General features: G+C 31.4%; 1 protein-coding gene across 1 annotated transcript in view; it reads left to right on the top strand.

The window, feature by feature from the left end:
* Positions 1–785: 785 nt before the first annotated feature.
* The window catches only part of LOC118185542 (TWiK family of potassium channels protein 7-like), a 412,540-nt gene continuing 388,292 nt past the window's right edge, over positions 786–25,033 (top strand). Inside the window, exon 1 of the mRNA XM_085819153.1 lies at positions 786–3,147. Within this exon, the coding sequence (XP_085675279.1) occupies positions 2,694–3,147 (454 nt within the window). The 5' untranslated portion in view covers positions 786–2,693. The remainder of the gene's footprint in view (positions 3,148–25,033) is intronic.

Here is a 25,033-nt window from a genome sequence, read left to right as displayed (position 1 = left end):
AGACTTTCATTAAACTGACATTTTTGATTTAAACTCAGTTTGTTTATTGATTGAACTTTTATTTCTTATCTTCAGATGCCAAATTATTGAAATTCGCCTGCACGTACAATGTTCACGTGTTTCTTTTTCTTATTCAATGTTAAATATTTGATTTTTATATTGCAATCCCTTTATTCATGATGCTCTAAATTTTATAACGAGAGCTCAGTTCATTTCTTAAGAAATCCCCTTTTAACAAATGGGCATTATAAATAGCTACAAAAGCTATAGCTTCAAGGCAGTAAAAGAAAAAAATTGTTTCGAAAATGATAACAGTTTCAGAAAGTATAAACATCACTTCTCATGCCTGCTATAATTTCTCACACGAAAAAGGAAATCCTTATTTTTTTCCTTTTATAAAATTTACTTCTCTAATGTTCCTAGAATAATTTCTAGTCTCTTTTTGAAAACTTTAAAATAATGAGATCAAATTATAGTATTATGTAGCATGAGAAAGAAAGCACGAATATTTATACGATCCATTCGGAACGAATATTTAAAATCCAGCATATCACGCAAAGCGGTGAATGTAAAGAATTACTTAAACAATTCCTAAGTACCTTGCACATCCTTCCCGTTTGAAATTTCCAACACCCTAAAATCGTGTCTGTTGATAGCACGGTATTTGTGCTTAGTTTTCACTGAGGCTTCGGAAATTTTCTCACACCCTCACAAGATGGCGCGTCCATCGTTACTGAAGAAACAGCGATCGGAGAGCTAACTGCTCCGGCGCAAACCGTTTTACGACGGTTGGACTGGTTAGTTCTCTAAGGTAATAGAGAGAATCTGTAAAAGGAGAGATTCTCGGGATCTGAGTACAGACAGTACCAACACTAAAAAGTATTTCTCAGCTTACGGTCTCAAGAAGAAAATCCTTTGAAAGCAGTGTGTTAGGAAAGTGCGGTTTGGAATTTTTGTACTCGCCGCTGTTCGTTTCTGTGTGAATTTTTTATTTAACTATTGATTTCAGTTAAGCCTATTAGCCGACTTGGGCTACTGCTCTTATGTGTGCCATGTGATTCCAAGTGTTATTTGCAGTGAAAATATGCCGTGCTCAATGTAGAATTTCATTTTGTGTTTAGTATCTTCTCAAAGGAATTCGAAATTTACAGCACAGCAGATGAAAATCTGGAATGGACATACTCGGCTCACAGAGTTCATATTCCTAGCATTTTTAATTGTTTAACGTGATTTCTCGTATGTGATAAAAATATAAAAAATTATAAGGGAATATTTTCTGTAAGCATGCTTGTTTTCAACAGCGTAAAATGCATAGCTGAATTGTTTGCTCTTCGTTCATAAAGCTTAACGAATCTTCAAACTATAATTTACTTTTTGTTAATATGTTAACACATTTCGGTATTAAAATACACGCAATTTTTAAGAAAATCAATTAATGTTGTATTTAAAAAAGGCTGTGCAGTTTTCTTACAGCACATTTCATATTTATCGTTCTGCTCTTGTGACATAAAATCTATTCCTCTGTACTTTTCAAGAATTGGTTTTAAACTTTTCTCGTTGGCAAACAATTAAATATGATTTATCCACTCATTATGCTTATACTTATGGCAATTCTGAGGGCGTTATATCGACGAATTCGGTTGTTTTACCACAATCATGCTTATTTGAAATTTTACATTGCTCGTGCTAGTCCGTATACTCGCTTTTTACTTACGACTCAATGAGAAATTTATGTATCAGAGTTTTAAACGCAATTTTATGCGACCTTTCAGTATGTATGAAGAATCAATATTTCCATGCATAGCAATTTATTTTCAGAAGGTTTTATAGCATTGCCTATGTTGGGGTAGTATTTGCTTTATTGCACATTTTAAATGAATAATTTTCCTTACTTAAATGAGCAATAACTGTAGATTTTTATACATTTATTTTCGCTGTTGCTTTGCCTATGATTTCGGATCAAGTAAACGCAAATGCATTTGAATTTTTATTAACGATAACCGTTATATTTGCTTGTAAAAGGTAGCTTGTTGATGAAATTGTATTAGTTATTTATTATATCTCACTTATATGAATGAGCGTTTTGTTAAAAAGGTTTGTATTTTTGCAGTTTCACGCTTCAAATAATTATTTTGTACTGCAACAAAATAATTACTTTCCTCTAAAATAACATTTAAAAGATTGTACTGCCTTTCAAAATTCACATGAAGTAGTTCTTGAAATCTTAGAACATAATTAATACAATTTATTTATTATTTTCTCTATATGAGCGGATGATTTCGATTATTGCTTAAATCATTCTTTTCTATTAACGATTCCAACAGAATTCATAAGTGAAATTCTGTTTTAATTGCACAGTATTCCAGCCAACCATTCAACGCTCAATCATTCTGGCATCAGCATTTGATGAAGAAACAATTATTTTAGAATTATAGGATTTTGATCCTCTATATTGAGCATTGCTTGCTTTCTGCTGCACAAATAAAGTAATAAGTAAAGGGAAAATACCACAAATAATACCATTTCCAGAGAAACTTTTAACAGCATATGTAAATTCGTAATGATATGAAAAACCACCTTCAGGAACTTTGGTATGAAGTTGAAGTGATGTGAGTGATCCGGATGAACAACAAAATTTTGTGTCATGCCTATTTGGGAATAGTGATTTAGCTGACTTATACCATCTAGCGTAAATGGAAATGAATCGAACCAACAGTATGATGGTCGGTATGACCAGCAGTCGACCTCCAAGGAAACGTAGTCAACGTGACTCCAAATGTAGACGATGTTGTCGTCGCTTTACTACTTTCCTTTTTTCTCACGTGGGGTTGTGTGCTCTGGTAATTGTCTACAGTATTATGGGGGCATTTGCATTCAGGGCTCTTGAAGCTCCTTACGAGGAACAGAAAGCGTCTCAAGTGAGTCATCTACGCCAAGAAACTGTGAGAAGGTTGTGGGAGATAACTGATAAGCTCAATGTTCTCTATAAGGATAATTGGACTAGGATGGTGTCTCATGAAGTGAGGAACTTCCAGACAGAGTTGATAGCTGCGGTTAAAGATGGATACGACGGGAAGGATGGTGGCAGCCAGCAATGGTCATTATCTGGTGCTTTTCTGTATTCTCTGACAGTAATAACGACAATTGGTGAGTACATTTCTAATTATACAGAACATATAATTATTGACAAATTTTCTGTTACCACCAGTACATGTACTTTTAAGCAGCTATCAGCAACGGGCACGAAGATCTATTACAAGGTGTTTCTATGTACCAAAATGTATAACTTTTCAACTGTAATTTTACCCGAAGGAAAGAAAACTCTTAAAACAAATATTCTATAAAATAATATATCTATAAAAAGTTCATATCTATTGACTTTAAAAATAAGCCTTTATACTTTAAAAAGGCATAAAAGTATATAACATTTTCTGTACCGTTTATGAGGGCGATATTAAATTTACATATATTTAGCATCACGTATAATTAATATTACACGTGCTTATATATATATGCACGGAGAACAGTATAATTTATAATCGTAGAGAAAAATATATAAATCTCTATACATATATGCATAATAAATATTATTGAGAAATTCTACTAGACTTGCAAATATGCTTTGGTACATGGTAACTGATATACAGTACTTGAATAATTTGAACTCTTACCTTTAGATAAAAATACAGATATCTGTGATTACGTAACTGATACTCAGCTTGATGTATAAATATATTTCTTTGCCCTATCATAAAACTGAAGAAAGGAAGTATCATTTAAAAGGAAAATGTTTAGGTTAATGTTTGTGCAATTTAAGGCCATAGGATAAGCTATAAATGTATTACACATAATTAATTTTACTTAAATTTTAATGTGCTATAGAATAGGATCTATCAACATCCTTTGCTATTGGATTGCTTCTGTTTGATAAGATTTATATTATTATTAGTTTGTTTAGACATAAATAGAGCCTGAAGCTCATTATAAGATATTAATAAAACATAATTAAGAAGCAGTACTACTCCGATGAACATCGTATTTATAAGTGAATTATTTCATACAGAAATAATCTATTCTGGAATCTTGCCAACAGTTTCCAGTAAAAGCACTTCGTGATCGTAAATTTACTAATTGCATTGCCGAAATCACAATTTAGGGTGCATTTCATCCGAGCTGTGATAAAAATATGTTAAAAGGATTTTCCGGAGGCAGATTGGGAATTTCAATTTAACATCGGCGTTGAAATATTTTTGGGAATATTTTTCAGTTTCATAACTTTTAATGTACAGAAACCAAGTATAAGTATAGTTTCTGTTCCTCATTACCTTTCTATTTATGGAATTGAAATTTTGGATCGACGAAAAAAATTCTGATTTGACTGATAAAAGAAAATATACATGACATGGAAGACTGACAGCACACTTCTTGAAAATTATCTTTAAAAATGTTTGAAAATGTATTGCTTTTCATCTTTTATGCATTTATTTTTTCTAATATTGCAGGTTAGACAATTCTGTACATTACTGACATTAATTATAATCATATTTTATGTAGGTGCTTTCTAATTTATATGAAATATAATGTTGTGTCTGTTAATTAAGTATATTGTATGCAATGGAACATTTGTTTTTTATCATTAAGCTTTTGGTCAATCCATAATTACTATATATTCGTAAATCACTATATATCCGGCTTACACTGCAAATATAACTTGTTTTTTCTTAATACAAATATCAGAATCCATTTGAGGTGTTTTACTTATGCAAATGTATATTTTCATATTGCTTAATGTGTCAAATAACTATCTTGTATCGTTTGAGTATTTAGAATTTTTGACATAAAGCAGAATATCAGTTATGGCTGTTTTGACGAAAATGCCCCATTACGTAATCAGCATTTACTAGGAATGAAAACTGTAATCATTTGTCCTATTATGGTTGTTAAGAAATGCCTTTGAGGATTTTATATACACTATTTAATTTATTCAGATGCATTCAAGTTTAACAGCATTTGATCCCACAATTCATTTTAAAGAATGTAAGTACAATTTGCTTCATATATGTCACAAAATTATTTGTGTGAGAGGGGAAAAACATAAATCATTAAAAATTAACTGTAGACGTTCATATAGATATCTGACACAAAGTTTATATACATGTTTATTAAAACGGTCAAAAATCTAAATTGCTTTATCTTTGAAACATCACTGTTTAATCTTTGAAACACTATGTTGACTGTGAGAATGAAGCTCTAGAAATACGAGTGAAACTGATTTTGTAAATTTAGTCTTTGCAACGATGATGTTAGAATTTGACTATATAATCAATCTACTGTTTGTTTGATACAGTAAGTCGTATATACTCTACCGGGGTTTGATACAATAATTTGATAAAAGCCACCCACATTTTGTCAAAACATATGCTCAGAAACGAAATACGTTATCTGCAGCTGGAAATAAAAAATCTACAAGTACTCGAGAAAAAAGCATCAAAATAAGAAATACTTAGATAAAATACGCTTTACGTTAAAGTTTTAAAAAATATGCCAAATAAAATCTGTAAAGAGTATTTCATTGTAGATTACTTATTTTCCTTAGGCATTGCAAACGTAATTACAAGTGCGTAACCAACAAGTGCTTTCCATATATTTATATATTATATATCTTTCCTATTCCACAAAGCAATAAATAACTGGAGTTCTTTTATCCTTCGGTTATCGTCAATGAATTTAGTCTTAACTACTTGCGATACAAAACAAAGCAGAAATGGATAAAGCCAATTATAAAAAACTAGAAAACCTCCACCTCTTATTTACCAACTAAAATAAAAAGTAGCATTGCTGCTAGGAATTCAATAACAAAAAGAATTCGGCTTTCTGATAATTGAATTAATTGAAATAATTAAATCTGCTATAACTACTAGAGTTTAAGAGCAGCTCTTTTACAAGTCTACAAAACTACTCTTATACAGAATTGAATTAAGTATTTACCTCTTTGACCTGTTTGAAACTATTTAACCACCAACGTCAAAGAGGTAGTTTGTAAAGTGGTTTACTCAACTAACATTGGATCTGACATGTTACACTTGTCCAGCCATCTTTATAATTGTCGATATGGTCTCTTTTTCAAGCCACACTACTTTACGTATTCTGTAAAAGTGAGCATTTGTGTGTGTGAAATGAGGTGGGCGTAATATGGGAAAAACTAGCAAATACTTTAAAACAAACTCTTTTAAGTGCACGTACGTAACTGGCAATACATGAAATATGGCGTTCAATAGAATACCTAGGTATGATAAAGCATGTTGAGAACTGGCCGGCAATGTACGAAGTGATTAAACAATTCACACACTGCCAAATGAGAAACCGGCAAAGTATAAAAAACATCTCCATAATTATATACGATATTTATGGAAAGAATATAATAATTCGTGCAATATATTGGCAGTTGAGTGAAACTTCAGAAAAAGTTTTAAAACAAATATTTAAGAGACAGGAATGCATTTTATGTTTTAAGAACGTGCTTAAAATTGCCGATATTCCTGACAGCGAAATTCCTCTCTAGTCATTTGCATTTGATCAGCCCAGTGGAAGTGGCCAAGGATTCGTCAAGTGTATGTGAAAACAAAGTACCGAAATATGAATTGTCTTTGGGTGAAAAAAGATAGTGAATTAAATTCAAAATATCACTTGAGCCAATCATCTTGCAATAAGTAGGTTAATTTTAATTTCTTGTGCAAAAAGTGTTCTTTTTATGAACATTTTGTTTTCTTTAATAAGAAGGGAATACATTTTGTTTCATATAACTTTAATTTTCCTTTAGGCATTTTGAATTAAAAAATTGTAACGGCACTCTTTCATTATTGTTTTAAAAATAACATTTTTATTTTTGAGGAATGAACGCTTTTTAATAAAATAGTCTTACCATGACCTTTTTCTCATAGGTATTTTATAGAATGCCGGTGTATTATTCTTTGCCAATAACATATATATCATCTGTTCGTTTGTGAACTGAACATCAAATCCTATTTCAAAAGTGTGTAAAAAATTATCTGTATCCTAACTAAATTTTTTTCTGAATAATGGAAAATATTTTTCATTATAAAATAGCATTAACAGAACAAAATTGTGATTCTTCTGGTTTGATAAGCGATCTTGAATGTATTAACTATTTTGTAGTGGTGTTAAATTCAATGTGTCGTTTCGCTAGTAATTCAAAATAGTTGTTAATGGACGTTGAATATCTATTGTCTATTATAATAGAATAACCTCGCTAGTCATCATTTCTTTCATTAATGGTTAACTAATTGCTCTTACTTTGCAAAGGAAGTACATAGATCTAAACAAGTCTTTCTTAAATCCTTACTCACTAAGTAATAAAGAAACGAGTTGTTTTGTGTCAATTCTTTGGGGTTGAAATAAACTGATAATTTTTCATTCGATTAAATTATTTTATGAGTCTTTCAAAGAAACAAAATGCTGCTTGTTGTCTTAATGGACGTTTAATATGAATCGCATATTTTTTTAAGCTGAGGCTGTTAATTACTTGATTTCTGAATTAAATTTTATTTAAACGTGTTAAGTAAATTTTATATTGACGTACCATTATGGTTTATCTCAATTAACAGCTTTTATTTCGATACATATATAGAAAATAATGCACAATCATATATAGTCTGATATAATAAATAATGTGCAAATTTGAACAGAGTAATTATATAGGCAAATAACGAGCGAATGTTTGTAAGAGCTATGACACAATTTTTAATGAATGCAAAAAGAGTCTTATTCTATTCACAGTTCATTTATTATTCTGTTCTCCACATGAGGATGGTGTCTGTTGCTTCAGACTACGGTATTAAAAATGTATAGAAAGATACCTTAAAAAAGTATGCCTCTTAATTTTTAAAGAGGAAGGAAAGATTTGTTATTTATTAAAAATTTGTTCTTATCAATTTCTAAAACTGTTTCATCTCAGTGCTAATCTGTATAGCTTTGAAGTTTAACTAGGATCTGAGTTAATATCCACAACATCAATAATAATAAAAGAAACATAAAGTAACCCATTTTCCACTTTTTGATGATACAGTCTTTTGATCCTCTCTTTTATGACATGACTCACACATTTTTAATATATATGCTTTTTTGATATACTGGATCATTTCTACGCTTTTATTCATTCTATTATATTTTTTATTTATTATTTTCCCATACATGCAGTATTTTATTCAATATACACTTTGTGTATATATTAGTCAAATGGAGAATAGAAATAGATAGGATTTATGCAAATTTAGGTTTTCGATAATGTCCTAGCTGCTAATATGTTGTATAAGTAGAGGACACTAAAACTAAGAAAGATGTTGACATTTCACGTACTATTCGTCATTGTATTTTCCTTCATTATTCATCTGCAGTCCTTAGTTGCTATGATGAGTAATATACTGGCGATACAGACCACACTGGCGAAATATTTTATTAAACATTCAGATTTCTAAACACTATTTTTCTACATTTCGATATTTAATTTCTTCGACTGCAGGCTCCAAAGCCGGATCAACTGATCTGACCGCAGCTAGATAATTTTTTAAAATATAGATAAGCACCGAAAGCAAAATTTACGAATCGCAAATTGTTTAGAATTAAAGGGGAAGGCATTGGGCAGCAGAATTTTGGGACAGTTAAAATTTTAGAATTAAATAAGCACCGATCAGTTGAATTTAGATTTCACAGAACTCGCACTAGGCTGAAAAATGCCTAGTTTGAAAACATTCTCAATACTTATGCTGTTAGAAAAGCACAATATGAGCTTTATTCTGATTTTAATATTAGCAGATTAGCCGCATATTATGTTAATACATAATATATTAACTCTTCTCTTTTAAAAATTCATTTTAACGCAGCTCAATGAAATGTTATTGTTATAAAAGTTAATAATCTTGTAACTATGAATTTCAGAGCTACTTCAGTTCAATTTGATGTAAAAATCAACAACAGAATTATAAATACTTCATATGTAAATCTCTCGTTAAAATATATCAGGAATAGTAATTAATAGTATTCTATTGAGGATTAAACTCATCTAACATTAATTCAAATAAAGAAAGAAATATTATTGTATTCCTTTATAAATAACGAATGATATTCTATTGAAAACAAAATATTAATATTGCAATCAAATATAAATTTATGAGCAATCGCATATTAGTTTATGGTTTTATTTAACCTCGTTAAGACGGATTCAAATGCATTGCTTTAAAGCATTCACTTAATGTGACCTACAATTACTTAATTTCTAATACTATCTATAAAATAGAATAAGATAACGTTAATCAAAATTTCTGGTGAAACAATCTATACAACTTATGGTTAATTTTGCTTTTTTTCTCCGAAACTTCTCCTTCTCTTTGAATTATACAGAACCATATTCAATAATTTTATATTCTGTATTTTTGTCTTCCCGCTTAGATTACCAGCAATATAGATTATAAAATTTTATCTAGATCATGGACTGGATACTATCACAGATAAATAGTATACGTTCTAGACTTCTAAAGACAGTTGATGAATTTTTGTTTTAAGTGAAATGCATCCTCTTTGCAATGCAACATCTGGTACCGAATTTAAAATCGCAGATCCGACGATATCAGTCGGGAAATAATAAAAAATAAAATATTGACACATCATGAGTGTAAAAGTTGCGAGTATTTATGATTGAACTTCGTATATCCAATTAAAAAGTTTTATACATTAAAATTAAGAATTAAAAGGGATGTGAAAGGTATAGTGCCTTGAAAACATGTAATCAAAATGGTCATATGTATGCATACGTTTCTGCAAATGAAAATCATATAGTGCATGTTTTACGTATACATTCTTACGTGATTTTATGCTCTTTATGTAATAACGTAACAAATCAGGGAATAATCGTGCTATTTCTAATTCATTTATATATTTCAGTATTCTTTCAATTATTTACCTGTATCAATATATCCATTCTGAGAGATTCTAAGTTCCAAACAATTTTGATCTCTTGTGAAGATCCGTTACTTTAGGGCAGCCTTTCTGAAACTGTGTGCCGCCACCCCCATGGGGTTCGCGGGACCTGCAACAGGGGGTAGCACAAAAATTTAGCAGTTTGATACTTCTTTAACTTATTATAATAATTTTACAATTACCAAATATTTTTACACAATGTATCTGAAAATAGATAAAAATAAGACAATACAGACAAAGAAAAAAGCAACACGTTTCGACGCATTCGTTTTGTAATAGAATGTTTATTTTACTTGCTTTGCACATGGCGCTGTCATTTCGTCTGTTACTTATTTAAAATTTTCATATTGTTCTACGTCTTAAAATTAAAAATTAAAGTTAATGAACTAAAACTGCAATAGTATGTTACAGTACAAGTGAAAAATATTGACAGTTTCACATACGCGTGTGTCGGATTTGCGCAATCCTTATGCGGTTCCACAAAATTTTCGTAAATATTATGGGGTCCTGGGGGTTGCGAAAAAATCTCAGTGATAAAAAGGGATCGCGACTGAAAAATGTTTAAGTAACCCTGCTTTTGGTAATGAATCTTTGGGTGATGTTTAAAACCAATATTTTTTACCATCTTAATGCACCCACCTTGGCACAATTTGGTGATTCTTTACAGATGAAATGTTAAAAGTTATTTATTGGGTGCAACCTGGTGGTTTTCGCGCCCGTTTTTAGAAACATTCCCAAACTGTCAATATTTTAAGTCTGCAAGCATTAACAATACATGAAAAGAAAACATACTTTAACAATTTAAAATACACATTTTAATTATTAAATAATGACTAAGTAATAAATTAAAAAAAAAAAAAACTTACCTTCTTCTTTAAATCTTTCTGTAATTGTTTAGCTCTATTCTTTTCCCAAAGTACAAAGCGATCTGTTTTCACTTCAAAATCATCAGAGAATTACGGAGACTGGGTGTCTTGCAACCCTCGGCAACAGTGGCTATCTAGGAAACGCATTTCCTCGTTTTTCCCTTTAGAAAAATATCTTCAAAATTCTGTAGTCCTGCAGCAATTTCACTGCAGTTTCTTCCATTGCTGGCAAATTTCACAAACGCATATTTTAAAACTCAGTTTAAGGCAAAAAAATATCACGATTTTCTAATAAAATTAGTTGTAAGTGGAATACAACAAAAAAGAACCCTTACCAAAATGACGGCGTTGCTTGACTGAAGGATTGCAATAAGCATGGTTGCCGAAAAGTGACCATGCTCATGGTCGCAGAGTTTGGCACATTCTGAATAGCTGACGATTTCTACTAAGGTGGTTGCGTTAACACGTAAGTACTGAAATAAGCATGCAGGTTGTCGCCAGGAGAGCTCTTTTTAATTTCTTATGAGAGGATACGTTATGTTACTACACTGTTTACGGCCCATTTCAAATTTTCCTTACATATATTGTCCCACAAGAAAAGAAAGAAAATTAAAGATAAATTAATATTTAAAGTTTTATTTGAGCAATGCATTGGATATAGATGACTGCGAATATATTTCTACAATTTAAAATATAAAAGAAACAATTGAAAATTTTTAGATATAAATTTAGCAAACCAATAAAAATTATTTGCCTTGTACTTCATGTCATGTCCTTTCCCTTGAGGCCCACCAGCGGCCGAGCGGTAAAGTCGCTGAACACTGGTCGTTCGGTCCGAGGTTCGAATCCCGCGAACGGGCTGCTTCATGGGCGTTTTCGTGGTTTTCCCCATGTGTAACATGTATACGAGCCAGTTTCCCTTAGAAAGTCCTCCACGAAGGCATCCCTTCCCTTAGGCAGATAGCCCTCGTGTGCTTTGCCATAATTAAATACACCATTACACCACCTTTACCTTGAGATTATTTTACCCTTAAATAGTTTGTAAATCTGCCTAAATGGGGCAGCACATATTCAAAGTAGTCAAACTAGCTTGACTAGTTTATCTATGATCATTGAATATGTATTGCTCCTTTTAGGGAAGTCATCACTTTTGCGCAACGCAAAAAGTGAGAATTTTAGCTGATTTTTGAGTTTTTAATAAATCAAATTGTTTTGGTCATACATATATGAAATTTTCAGTGTGTCATCTCTATACACAGATGATTATGTTTCTTGATTTATTTCTCTTAATAGTGTATAAGAATTTGTTTTATAAATAAAAAACTAACTGTAGTTTCCAAAAATTAAAAATTTGTACTGAAGCACTGCGCGCAACCTGACAGTAATATAAATTTAGTTACAGTAATAAATTTTTATAATTTTGTAATGAACTATCATTAGGTCTGATTTTTCACCTATTTAAATTTTAAAATATCAAAGAATATTAACACCATTACAATAAGATCTTAGAAAACAGAAAAAGCATTAAAAAGTTTTAAGTGAAATTATATAAATACTTAAAAATAATTTTTCAAAGAAAAAGGTAGGTACATTTTTCCAGCAATATTATCATGTACTTACCCTGAAATTTTTAAATCAATAGCTATGATAGATTTTTTAAAGAGTGTGCGCAAGTATGAAAATCACCATTTTGAGAAAAATGGTTTTAAAGTTTAAAGTTTCAAATCTTTTAATAAATATTCTCTCAAATAATACTAAAACAGTTTAAAACTACCCAACTGCAAACACCATACTCTTCTGTTCTATAATAAGCTGTTACTGTAACAAGTTTGGCTCTTTTTCTTGCTCTGCGAGCATCTATCGTAGACGTCTGTGCCTTTATTTCGGCTGACTGACTACGACGTTGATCAGTGTGTGCTGCAAACTTGACTGCATTGTCACCAATTCGGTATCCAAGTTCATTCATAGTATGTAATCGTCCAGATTGACCATCGTTGTATATAATAACTGCCTCATTTACTGCTGTCTTAACAATATTATAACCACAAACGGAAGTTTTAGCACACAATTTCCAAATCAAAGCATTCAACGATTCATTTGGATTCTGTGTCTGTTCTAAACACTTTTTTAGTAATAATCGCACGCTAAGATCTTTAAATATATCTTTGGTAGCATTCTTCAATTTTTATCTTTGTACGGTTTCAGATTTTCACTCGCACTCGCTCTTTGATATGTGCACAACGAATCCTTCCCTATTGGGCAAAAATTGTGAGTAGGTTCCACGTCGGTTGAACGTTTGCGGTAAAACATTGCCCACACTGCCTTCTGCATATCTTTTACACAATGGCAATGTTTTCTAATATCATTTCCATAATAAATTGCCAATTGGGTTATATTATTATCCGTAAGGCGACCTTTTCCACTGAGAGTTTACTGTCACCAAGTTTCTTCATTTCTTGCTTTTGTTTTCGTAATCTAGTGCCCATTCTTTTCTGAATCTGTCCTACACATTCAATTTTACCAATATATATGACGTTAACAGTAAAAATTAAAGCAATCTACGAGCGAACACTCGTATGAAACTGCGTCTACAAATGTAAACAAACGTCAGGTGATGATTTAAATGCACGATCTGGCAATATTTACCTCAGAATCGTTTTCTTTATTTCATAATTTTTAAGGTTCTAATTCGAATATCTTAACGACGTTTATTTTAACAGAATCAGAAATGTCTACAGCGTCTAAAAATGCAAAATAAATAAATAAATAAAATTAGATTTTTTGAATGTGTAAAGGTGATGACTCCCCTTTAGGCAGATTTACAAACTAATTGTGGGTAAAATAATGTCAGGGTAACGGATTGACAAGAATTGGAAGACATTTTTTTGTTTGTTTTGCTAAAGGAAAAAACTTCTGTAATGAATTTTTATCATGAATATAACACACTGATAGTTCATATTTAAAGTAACTAAACTTCTTTATTTATAAAAAGAAATTAGGTTTCGAAAGAAGAGGTTGAACAACATAAATCTTGAAAGAGACAGGCATTTTTGTCTGATCACGGTTTTTAAGATTTCAATTGATATTTTTACATTTTAAATTGCCGAAATATATTTATAATCATCTTTGTGCAATGCATTGGTTAAATGAAACTTTAAATATAATTTATCCTGAATTTTCTTTCCTTTCTTCTGGAACAACATATGTAAGCAAAATTTGAAAATGGATCTTACTAATCAGCAGTAGTCAGTTTAGAGATTTGAAAGAAACATGGTTGTTCTCATTATAAAAAATATCAAGTAATTATTTAGTTTTTTAGGTTTTTTCTTATCCTTCTAAATGAAATAGTTCTTTGTACAATTTTCATTTGAAAATTATACTGTGCCATAATTTTTTTTCAAGCTTTTCTCTTCATGTGTACGTTTTACAGTGCTTTCAAAAATGATCTATTTAAGATTTTACAAATAATTTAATTTTAATGTCAGTTTTCTAAGTGCATAAAGCAGCTAAAAAAGAAATCCAAGCGTTCTGTCACAAAACACTCATGTGATGGACTTCGTGACTCGCGAGTCCTCATGATCTAAAGATCTCGTGAAAACGTATATCTGAACACATTAGAATACCGGGTGTAATTACCAGAGTATAGAAATATTATAAATACCAAAGTTAAAAATTTATAATTTATGAATCATAAAAAAGGTAAGCTTTAGAATTAAATAATAAAAATAAACCGAGAATAACCAGCGTCCTTATTACACTACTCCCCTATATACAGAAGTATTTCAATAATATCTTTCAATTTCTATAACGAAGAATAGAAAAAGGGAAAATACGTGTATTTTTTACGATAATGTTGTTTTTTAATTAACAGAAAATCAAAATAAAAAACACTCTAAATGATAAAATTTGTTTCCTTCTTGACATCCGGATTTATTTATTATGAAGCTTTTAAATTAATGTAAAAGGTTAGAAAATAAACAAAAGATTTAAGTCACATAGGAGTTTTGTTTTTTACCTAAAAATATCTAGCTGAACTAATTAAACAACTGCTTTATCTTACACGAAAATTTTCTTTAGGTGTAAAGGTTTCTTTTAAATTTTTAGTCTTGTATTAGGATGTTTTCACGCACTTATTTGTCAATTAACTTTGTAGCATTAGCCTTAATGGATTATTTTGTAATTTAATTCTTGTTGTTAGGCAATTATTTCTAACAAGCGGCATTTAAGTTAAAAAAGTTTGCGATGAGAGCAGCTTAAGTATTTAAAAGCACTGAAAGCTTTCCAGGCTTACCTAATGAGCACAACTTAAGAGGATTCTTGTGTTATTAAAGTTACATATAAAGTCCAACATTTTCTTTATTGACCTTAAATTTGTTTTTGCAAAAAGTAAATTAAGCATGTAAGCAATTATATTTATTCAGACTATCAGTGATTAATATTCTACTATTATGTGACCAAGAACTGTTTTTTCTAATGAATAAAATGTGATAATTGTATGCTTGTAATTCAGTCGTGCAGATATCATATGACGCATCGATTTTAAATTTTGTCTCTCTTAGATAATGACTAGCATAATAGTTTAAGTCATCTGACATCCCAGGTTCAGAGAAATTCGAAAATGTTACCCACGCATTTTTAAATAAATTTGTAAATTCCAAATTGATATGATTAATGTTGCTTATTTTGAAATTTTATTTCGTGTCATTGATGGGAGTGGTTCACACCAGCGTAAGATGGTACAATGGTAAGCCGAGGTGTTTCTCCGCATGAAAGTATACACTATTCAGCGATTAAGTTGTCAGTCATTGGGAATGGCAAGATATAAAAATCATTGTAAAAATATTTTGATTCTGCTTGTAACTGCCGTGTTTATATGAACGTAGTAGTGATGGGAAATTTTAAAACCTTATTATTGTTGTAATTAGAATTATATAATTATTACATTACTTTTCTGAGTTTAACCTTTTTGATACTTACGGAAAATCCCGTCGACCGCAAGAGACGGTGCCAATCGCGCCAAACAAAAAAAAAAAAAAAAAAAAAAAATTTACTAAATACAAGGGGGAAAAACTTTCTATTCTTATTTTTATAATAGAATATTAATAATTAATTAAGTTACACCAAAGCCAGCGCGTTTGAAGAATGCTTTTTCATTTTTGGCGAAAAATCGCGTCGTTTGAGGCGATAAATATATATATAAGAAATCTTGCGTTAATTTACTCTGTTCTTGGCCCAATATTTTCCGCGCAATTTTGGGTTGGTAACATCTCATGTACTGTTCTGAAATGTTCGCGTCAGATTATAAGTAGCTTCAATTAATTGTGTCCTCCTAAATACTGGAAAGCTAATGTTTCTGCATGCATTATAGCACATTGCTACTTTCGGAATAGAAAATAACATAATCACTTATTTTTACTGAACCTTAACCTATGATTACTAACATAAATATTAATCGAGTGGCTATAAATATTCACTTGTTTTTGGAGTCGTATACAGTTTGAAATGTAACAAAAACTAGGTATAATGTCGAGTGTAGGGATACAAGGATGATGCGCAGAATGAGATTGCTGAAGTGGTACATAAAATAAAGGAATTGTTTATGCAAGTTTACGCTTTCATAAAATACATTAAAACAGAGAATGTTAAATAAAATGTTCACACTGATAGCTAATAAAACTAATTTATTTGTAAATGAGAATTAACACTGACGGTGATCGAAGACCTTGCGATGCAAAAATAAAAATATAATAGTATGAGTTAATGGTAAAATATTCGTTTTTTGATTTAATTATGTTTTTCGTTTCTTTACTCAAAATTTTTATACGAATTTCAGTCAATACAGAATACGAAAAAAATAAATTTTTCTTTCTATATTTTCATTTCACGCTGCTGGAAAAAATGTATCAATTTTAAAAATATCCCACTGAATTCAACTCGTGCTCTAGGAACAAATCTTAAAATTGTTATTTATTCTATAGATATTTTTGCACCCACAGTTTTAGAAGTAGATTTGGATTGTAAAATATATATTTTGGCAACTTAATTTCCAAAGCAAACACTACGATAAACAGTAGCTCTAATTTATTCTGTTTCGTTTTTCTCATTATAAAGATATACCTTGCTTTTGCTGTACTCAAATAATTAAAAATGCTTTTATCAAACGTTTACTTATGCTAGATAAAGCACATTTAAAGAAAAATAAATTTCAAATGGAAGAAAGCAAATGTTAGATGAAAATGATTTGTCGAAAATCTAATGCTTGAATTTAAATTAATGGAAGAATGTAATGAAAATGATTTAGAATCACAATTTTGAGTCCTGCTTATTTCGCAATAAAGTGGCTAAATTAAAAGGAAATTGACAAGGCATTTATATTATTATAAATGCTGTGTCACTTTATCTAATTAAAAGCGTATATTAATTCATCATTTTTTATGTAATTGAATTGGTGACATATTTGTTTAATGAAGTATATTTGAATTAAATAAAAATATATTTAAGTAATCAGAAATAAAGTTTTAATTAAATAGCATGATTTCTTTTTCCCCTTTCTTCTTCTTCTTTTCCTTTGGTAACTAAAATTTTTCACTGGCTTTCATTCGTAGAAGCATCCGTCTTAGGTTTATTGGAAACAGTGTTCTGTTTTCTGTAGTAGATTTTTTGGGGGATTCTATATGATTTAAAAAAAAGGTTATTTTTCAAGAATTTTTAAGCACAGAATTGCTACAAATATTTTAGGGGATTTAATATCCAGTATTTCGAAAAATTCTTCAAATAAAAAATGAACGGTACATGGAAGTTAAAATCTTTAAACTAGTAGTGATAACTCTATAAATAATTCATGCGTACTTCTGATATTACACAGCACACGCGGAAATAGTGCTGAAAGTTTAACGATAGGCGTTATAATACGTTTCAGCTGATGGTCATAAAGTCGCTGCAAGGAGATAGCGAAGTAGCGATGCGTAAACATTGCTTTAACAAACTCTAAATGAACAGAAATCACTTAAAGTAATTTTAGGAGACCTTAGTATGTTCCACTCTCGATATGATTGAGGGGCGGCAACGCGTAAGTGAAGCTAATTGGGCCCGACCACTTTCGAATGGATAAAGTTCTGTCGACTCCTTTTGAGCTCTGTTCATACTTTTGGAGTGGACAGTATGGGAAAGATTATCTGCTTTCACATCACTAGAACCACTGTTTCTAAAGTCTTTATTTCAGGGGTGGCAGGAACTCTTAATAATACATATAGCGAAAAGATACATTTCGTTATATATTTTATTGAGGAAGAATCATCCTCTTGTGTGTCAACCCTTTTGGAAGGCTTCTGGGAAGAGACGTCACTTGTATTATGTACTGAGTCGACTTTCCTGGCGTACTGACCGTACACCTCATATTGACCAATCGTAGGACGTAAGTCATATCATTGAGGTAGTGAAGTAATAGTTTATTGTGCCAATGATGTATAACGTCAACTTGCCAGCTTCTGAATAATTTTGGAAACTTTTGAACCGTCATTAGTTGAGAAAAGAAGAGTCAGATTTATAGCATATCAAAATCGAACCTACTTGCACAATGCTGTCGAAGGAAAAAGAAAGGGCCACTTGTCTAAGAAATGAGGCAGAAGAATTTTAGTCTTGGCGAATCCAGTTCCTGTTCATCGAGTAGAAGAAAGTTTTTAATTTGCTAAAAACATTTTCTAGTATTTAATTTCCTGGTTTTAAATACTATAATAACCACAAAGGGTAAAGTTTCAAATATAGTTACCGCCGAAATTTCTTTGAAGTATTTAACTCCGGAATATTAACTTAGACGCTAGCGCGACTTGTCGGTTTTTATGGGCTTTCCTTGAAACATTTAAATTTGCACTCACTTTTCTTTAGAAATGCTTGACCGCTTGAGGCATTTATACAGGAAAGCAGTGTTTTAAACTTTTCGATACAATAGCAAAATGTTATAGAAGCTTGGTGGAGCTGTTATATACTTCCTTCGAAATGTAAGTTGCACGATAATAAAGGATAAATATTTCCATGTTCCAAAGCACAAAACGCATTCTCCTATAAACTAGGTATTTTGAAAATGGAACTTTTATTTGTACTTGCTGTGTCATAAGAAAATTCGAGCATGCTTATTTAAAATTTAAGGCGTTCCTGTCGTCACGTGAATATACAAAAACTTGCGGTCTATAGCGTGGAAATTATACGGCATCAAAAGCTGATTAATCGTTATGAAATATAGTTTATCATTTAAACTTCTACACTTATATAGCTCGCAGTACATATTTGTCTAATAAAATATGCGAAATTTAAATTGCATTCCTTGTACGTTGGCATTTCTAGTACATATGGTGCAAATCACAAATTGTGATTATGTTAATCTAATATATTGTCTTCTGGAAACGATTCTGTGTATTTGTTTTTCATATGAAAGATCTTTTAAGCGGTTTTTGTGATTTGCACAACTTTTTCGGAGAACCTCTCTTACACGAGGAAAAAGGAATGGGGTTATTTTATCCTCAACATAATTTTTCGAAAAATAATTACTTCTCCATTCATCATATTTGTGCTTAGATTAGAATTTCTACTTACCTAATGACGAAGTCTTTTATAAGACTCCTCTAATGTCAGGAATTTCTCTAATTTTTAAAGATTAAATTCCATTAAATAAATGCGCCATAAATGTTTCGATATAAACGAGAAGGAAAGGAATTTAATATGCATAAACGTCGCGAATACTAAATTATGTTTTTATTAATTTTTCGCCTTTTTTAAGCATCGCTTAACAATTTCCCAAGAAAAAACATTTTCATTTATAATGCTATTTATTTAGGGATGAAAAGCAAATCTTCCTTTCATCAAAATCTGTTACGCTACGCACGCGCCGTAAAACATGTAGCCCATTTACATTCTAAACGCATTAAAATACTCGAATGTTGATCTCCAGAGGCGGTGAAAGCAAAAATATTAATATCGATAAGAGTAAATTGCGTAACCTAAATTAGCATACACGTTCTTAATACGGTTTTTCTCAGGCAGTTCTTAACTACCGGCTCTGAATATATTTTGTGTCAGTTAATGCAGTGTTTAAAAGATCCACATTTATGTAGTGGATTTTAATATTTCGTACTTTTCCGTTTTGCCGGCGCAGGCGATAAAGTCGCCAATAATGGTACAACTGATGCCAAACGAATATCCTCGCTGGTAACCTTTTACGTTTCATTTTCGAAACAAATTTCTAATCAGATTGATTGTTTTTTTCAATACTGGCATACAATTACATAGGATTTTACCAGATAGTACAATTTTAAGCCCTAAGGCCATTCGTGGTAATTAAGTCAGTTAGGATACAATCACACCGCTCACTCGAAGGCGAAAATATACAAAAGGCAAAGTCAAGAGTTAAATTCATCCATTCTAATGAAAATGCACTAGCGAAATAAAGCTCTACGGTTTTACATAATTTCTGAGTAAGCTATTCTTACAAATTGAAATCATTCTTGCATTTACACTTGTTTTCCGAATTAAGATTTAACTTGAAATTAATGTAGATAATAACTGACAGAATTAGATTTTTGTAGCATAGTTTACGTGAGATGAGATCACTTGGGTCACGTGATATGAAGCGGCGAATCAGGAGGATGAACCATGAAAGCATGCTCTTAAATTAATGCCTTTATACAAATTTATTGTCTTTATTTATTTTTTTTTTCAAAATTTTAAACGATATTAAAATTTTTACGCCTTCAAAATAAAAAAATTCTTCGAACTAATATTTGTTAACATTTTTTTATGTGTATACTGTATGTTGTTGCCAATAAAGGCTGCTTGGCGAGATTTGCGTCGGCGAAAATAATATTTAATATAAATTATGTCGACTGCTCTGATGCGTACGTGTTATATAAAGAATGGACTCGATGTTAACAGTTTACTGAAAATTATTAATGCTAAGCTTATAAATATCATTATTATGAAAATGAGTAAGAAAGGTAAAATGGAAGCATAAAAGATTAAACAAGTTTATAAAGTTAATGATTTTCTCTCAAACATTAATTAAGTAACATTGACGTTTCGTTTAGAACTACTAGAAATAGAATGTTTTTTTGTGAGTATCTCTCCCAGTATCTAATAAAAAGAACAGTTTTATCTCTGAATTTTTATTTTATTCTTGATAACATGCAATTTTTGAAGGAAGGAGAGGGATCGACATATATTCAAAATAATTTCCACCTTTCTTAGTTGTAGAAGAAATCAAATATTTTAAGCAATTAAATTGCGTAGCCTTTCTCTTCATGCCTTTTCCTTACTTTCTGGGAAAGCTTATACCTCGTAGTAGTTTTTGAAACCAAAAATGTAGGTAATTATTAATTTTCTAGCTTTAATCATAGAAATCAATAAATATATCTTATAATTTTATCCACATATATATGAATCAGTCGTCAGTATAGGATGTTTAATAAATATTTAAAGGCTAAATATTGCTCAAAATGCTGCTCACAGAGCCATGGTCTAGATTTTGAAAGTGAATCGGATTAAAACAGAATTGCATTTCCTTTAGCGGCATATTTTAATTACACGACACAAAGAAGTAAAAATATCCAAATATGAAATACTTAACTCTTCTTTTAGAAAAAAAAAATAATTGCCAGTAAGACAACTATTTGGTACTTCTTTGTTACAGTGGATCCCCAAGATTGAATCGTGTTTTGGCCTCCTCGGTGATTGCGGTGATTTGTGCCTAGAGGGCGCACCGCACAAAAAGTTAGTTGCGTTACAGAACGTAAGGGAAGCGGACACGCCAAAATGTCGGGCGTATTACCGCTAATTGAGGTAATTGCATCGTATCTGTCAGGTGGCACAAAACTAATATGATGTATCAATTCACATGCCAGGTGGCAGAATATGTCTATCATGTACATGCCAGGAGGCATAACGCTTGTAAACATGCCAGGTGGCATACGACTTGTAAATAAATTGTAAATAAATGTACAGTAAAATATCTTGGTGCAATAGATCAAGGAACAAGCATCAACAACCTTCTGATCATTTGGATACGTACATTTTTTCTGGTGACACCGGACTTGATTTGTGGAGATGAAGAATGGACGAAGAAAATTAGTGAGTTCATGACTGAAAAGCCAGGATTTAACGCGAAGAAATTCGAGGTAGGCCCTTTTTCATTTTTCCAGTTTTGAATAGAATTGTTGAATAAAAATCTTGGTGATTATTATAGTTGATAGAATCTAATGGTAAAATGGAGGCTATGAATAAGGCAAAGAAGTTGCGTACGGTGACGCGTAACTTAACTACTAAGTTGATGAGTAAAATAGATTCTGCATTGTTAGAAGAGGGTGAAACCGCGGATGAGAAATTAAAAGAATTACTCGAAATGTTACTTGAAAAATCGCAGTTGTTGAAACAATACGATTCTGAGATTGAAAAACTTATAATTACGGAACAGGAGTTGGAAACAGAAGTAATTTCCGCGCAGGAATATCAGGAAAGAATTATAAGTTTTAAATGTAAAATTCAGGAAAAATTAAGAAAAAACGCGTGTAAAGTTGAATCTAGAAATTCTAGTGAGAAAACTATATCTCCGAAGTTGAAAACTTGTGAAGTTAATACTTTAAAATTTCCAAAATTAACGATTACAAAATATTACGGTGATCCTTGTTCTTGGCTTGAATTCTGGAATCAGTTTAGTAATTCCATTCACCAAAACGAAAGTCTCAGTTCGGTTGACAAGTTTTGTTATTTAAAATCGCTTTTGGGAGGTTTAGCTTTAAATGCTATTAGTGGATTAACATTTACTAGTGAAAACTATACGGTGGCTGTTGATATACTAAAAAACCGTTTCGGCAGAGATGACCTGCTAATTAATGCGCATATGAATAAATTGTTGAGTTTAGAACCTGTAAAATATTCCGGAAATACGGCTTCTTTGAGGAAGCTTTATGACGATATAGAAATACAAATAAGGAATTTAAATTCTTTAAATGTTACTAGTGGTTCTTATGGACATTTATTATCCCCTATTTTGTTAAAGTTAATACCCGAGAATTTAACTCTAGAATTCACTAGGAAAAGAAGTGATAAACAAAATTTCGATGTTAATGAACTACTAACGTTCTTGAAAACTGAAGTGGAATGTAGGGAAACATCAATGATGTTAGCGCGTTCTAAGAATTTTGATGTAAATGAAACACCAATACGAAACAAAAGTTCCCATCAAGGTTATCAAAATAAATCTTACATGCATTCTAAAAGAAATGATTACAGTACGAATAAGCAAGGTGCTTCGGTATTAACTAGTCAAAGCGAAACTCCCTCTAAATACTTTCAAAAATCACATTTTAATCCAAATCGAAAGTTCTCTACCCCGCCTAAGAAAGAGAATCAAAGTGTCTGCATATTTTGTTTATCTGCTTGTCATATGAATCATGATTGCGCACTTGATTTAAAGGCTCGCCGAAAGGCATTAATGGATCGAGGTTTATGTTTTATTTGCTTTTCGAAAGGGCATCCAAGGCGTTTCTGTGCTCATAAAGATGAAAAATGCAGACTGTGCAATGTCCAAGGTTTACATAATTCGTTAATATGTGACGCCGCATCGAAAGATTTAGAGACGGATACTTCCAATCAGACAAAACAAACGCCAATCCCTGAAGCTTCTCTTTCGCTCTTATGCAATGAAAATAATAACAAAATTAAACCACCGACTTCCGTTCTTTTACAGACGTTTTCGGCAACAGTTAGGTGTAAAGGGGGGAACGAAAAGGTATGCTAGATCATACGTTGTATGCTAGATTCAGGGTCAACAAAGTCATTCATCTTACGAGAAGTGGTTGATTCACTGGGGTTGAAAATTATTAATAAAGAAGCGCTTATCATTTTCACATTTGGATGCAAAGATGCAAAAGAGCGCTTGTATGACATCGTAGAAATCGTACTGCAAAATGTAAACCATCCCAATAAAAAGATAAAAATTAACGCAATAGTCATTGATTCTATAACACTAGGGCAAGTAAAAGTTCCTTCTCGGTGGATACGAAAGATGGCGTTTGAGAAGGGAATAGAATTAGCAGATGCTGGTACAAATGACGAAATTCAGGTATTAATAGGTTCGGATTATATTTGGGAAATTTTAGGAGAACGAAACGTGAAGATTTGTAAAAAATTAGTCGCAACAGAAAGCACTTTCGGTTTTGTGATTCAAGGCAAGGACGAAGGATCAAAGTGTAAGGACGCAAGAGTTAATAATATAACCGTTGTAAATGAGGACTTAGATTATGAAAGAGTTAAAAAATTATGGGAATTAGAAGCAATTGGGATAAGTTCAGATAAAGAAATATCTCTATCAGATAAAGAAATTTTAGAGTCATTTGAACGAAATACAACTTACAAGAATAAAAGGTATGAAACTCGATTATTGTGGAAAGAGGGTGTTGAAGGTTTAAATAACAATTATGAAATCGCGAAACAGCGTTTACAATTTTTAAATAATAAGTTTCAGAAAAATAGCGAGCTATATTTAAAATATAATGAGATAATTAATGAACACTTGAGAGATGGTATAGTGGAACGGGTAGATACGTATTTAAATAGTAGTTTGAAAACGGGGTATTACATGCCTCATCACGCGGTAGTGCGCGAGCAGAAGGATTCTACAAAGGTTCTAATAGTTTTTGACGCTTCTTCTAAAAGTAAGGGAAATTTATCACTTAATGATTGTTTGGAAAGCGGACCTAATTTAAATCCTGATTTGCTAAAGATTATCATTAAATTCAGGGTACATTCAATTGCGTTTTGTGCCGACATTCAGCGTGTATTTTTAGAGGTAGGCTTAGCTAAAGAAGATAGGGATTTTTTAAAGTTTTTGTGGATAAATGAAGAAGGGTCAAATCTCGATCACAGTAATTCCAACTTACAAGTTCTTCAACACAATCGAGTTCCTTTCGGGGTCATGTGCTCACCTTATTTATTAACAGCCACAGTAAGACTGCATTTAAAAAAGTATGAAGATGCCTACGAAGAGGCATGCAGTATGTTAAAAGAGCTTTACGTAGATGATTTAATTTCTGGGACAGTTAATGTAGCAAAGGCCTTACATTTAAGCAAGGACATGATTTTCATTCTTAGCGAGGCCAGTATGAATTTACGTAGATGGGTTTCAAACT

The sequence above is a fragment of the Stegodyphus dumicola genome, chromosome 6 (genome assembly GCF_044657685.1).
Source record: "Stegodyphus dumicola isolate Sdum_Otavi_A_Nest chromosome 6, ASM4465768v1".
Classification (NCBI taxonomy): Eukaryota; Metazoa; Arthropoda; class Arachnida; order Araneae; family Eresidae; genus Stegodyphus; species Stegodyphus dumicola.
This window is presented reverse-complemented; position numbering and strand designations above follow the sequence as displayed.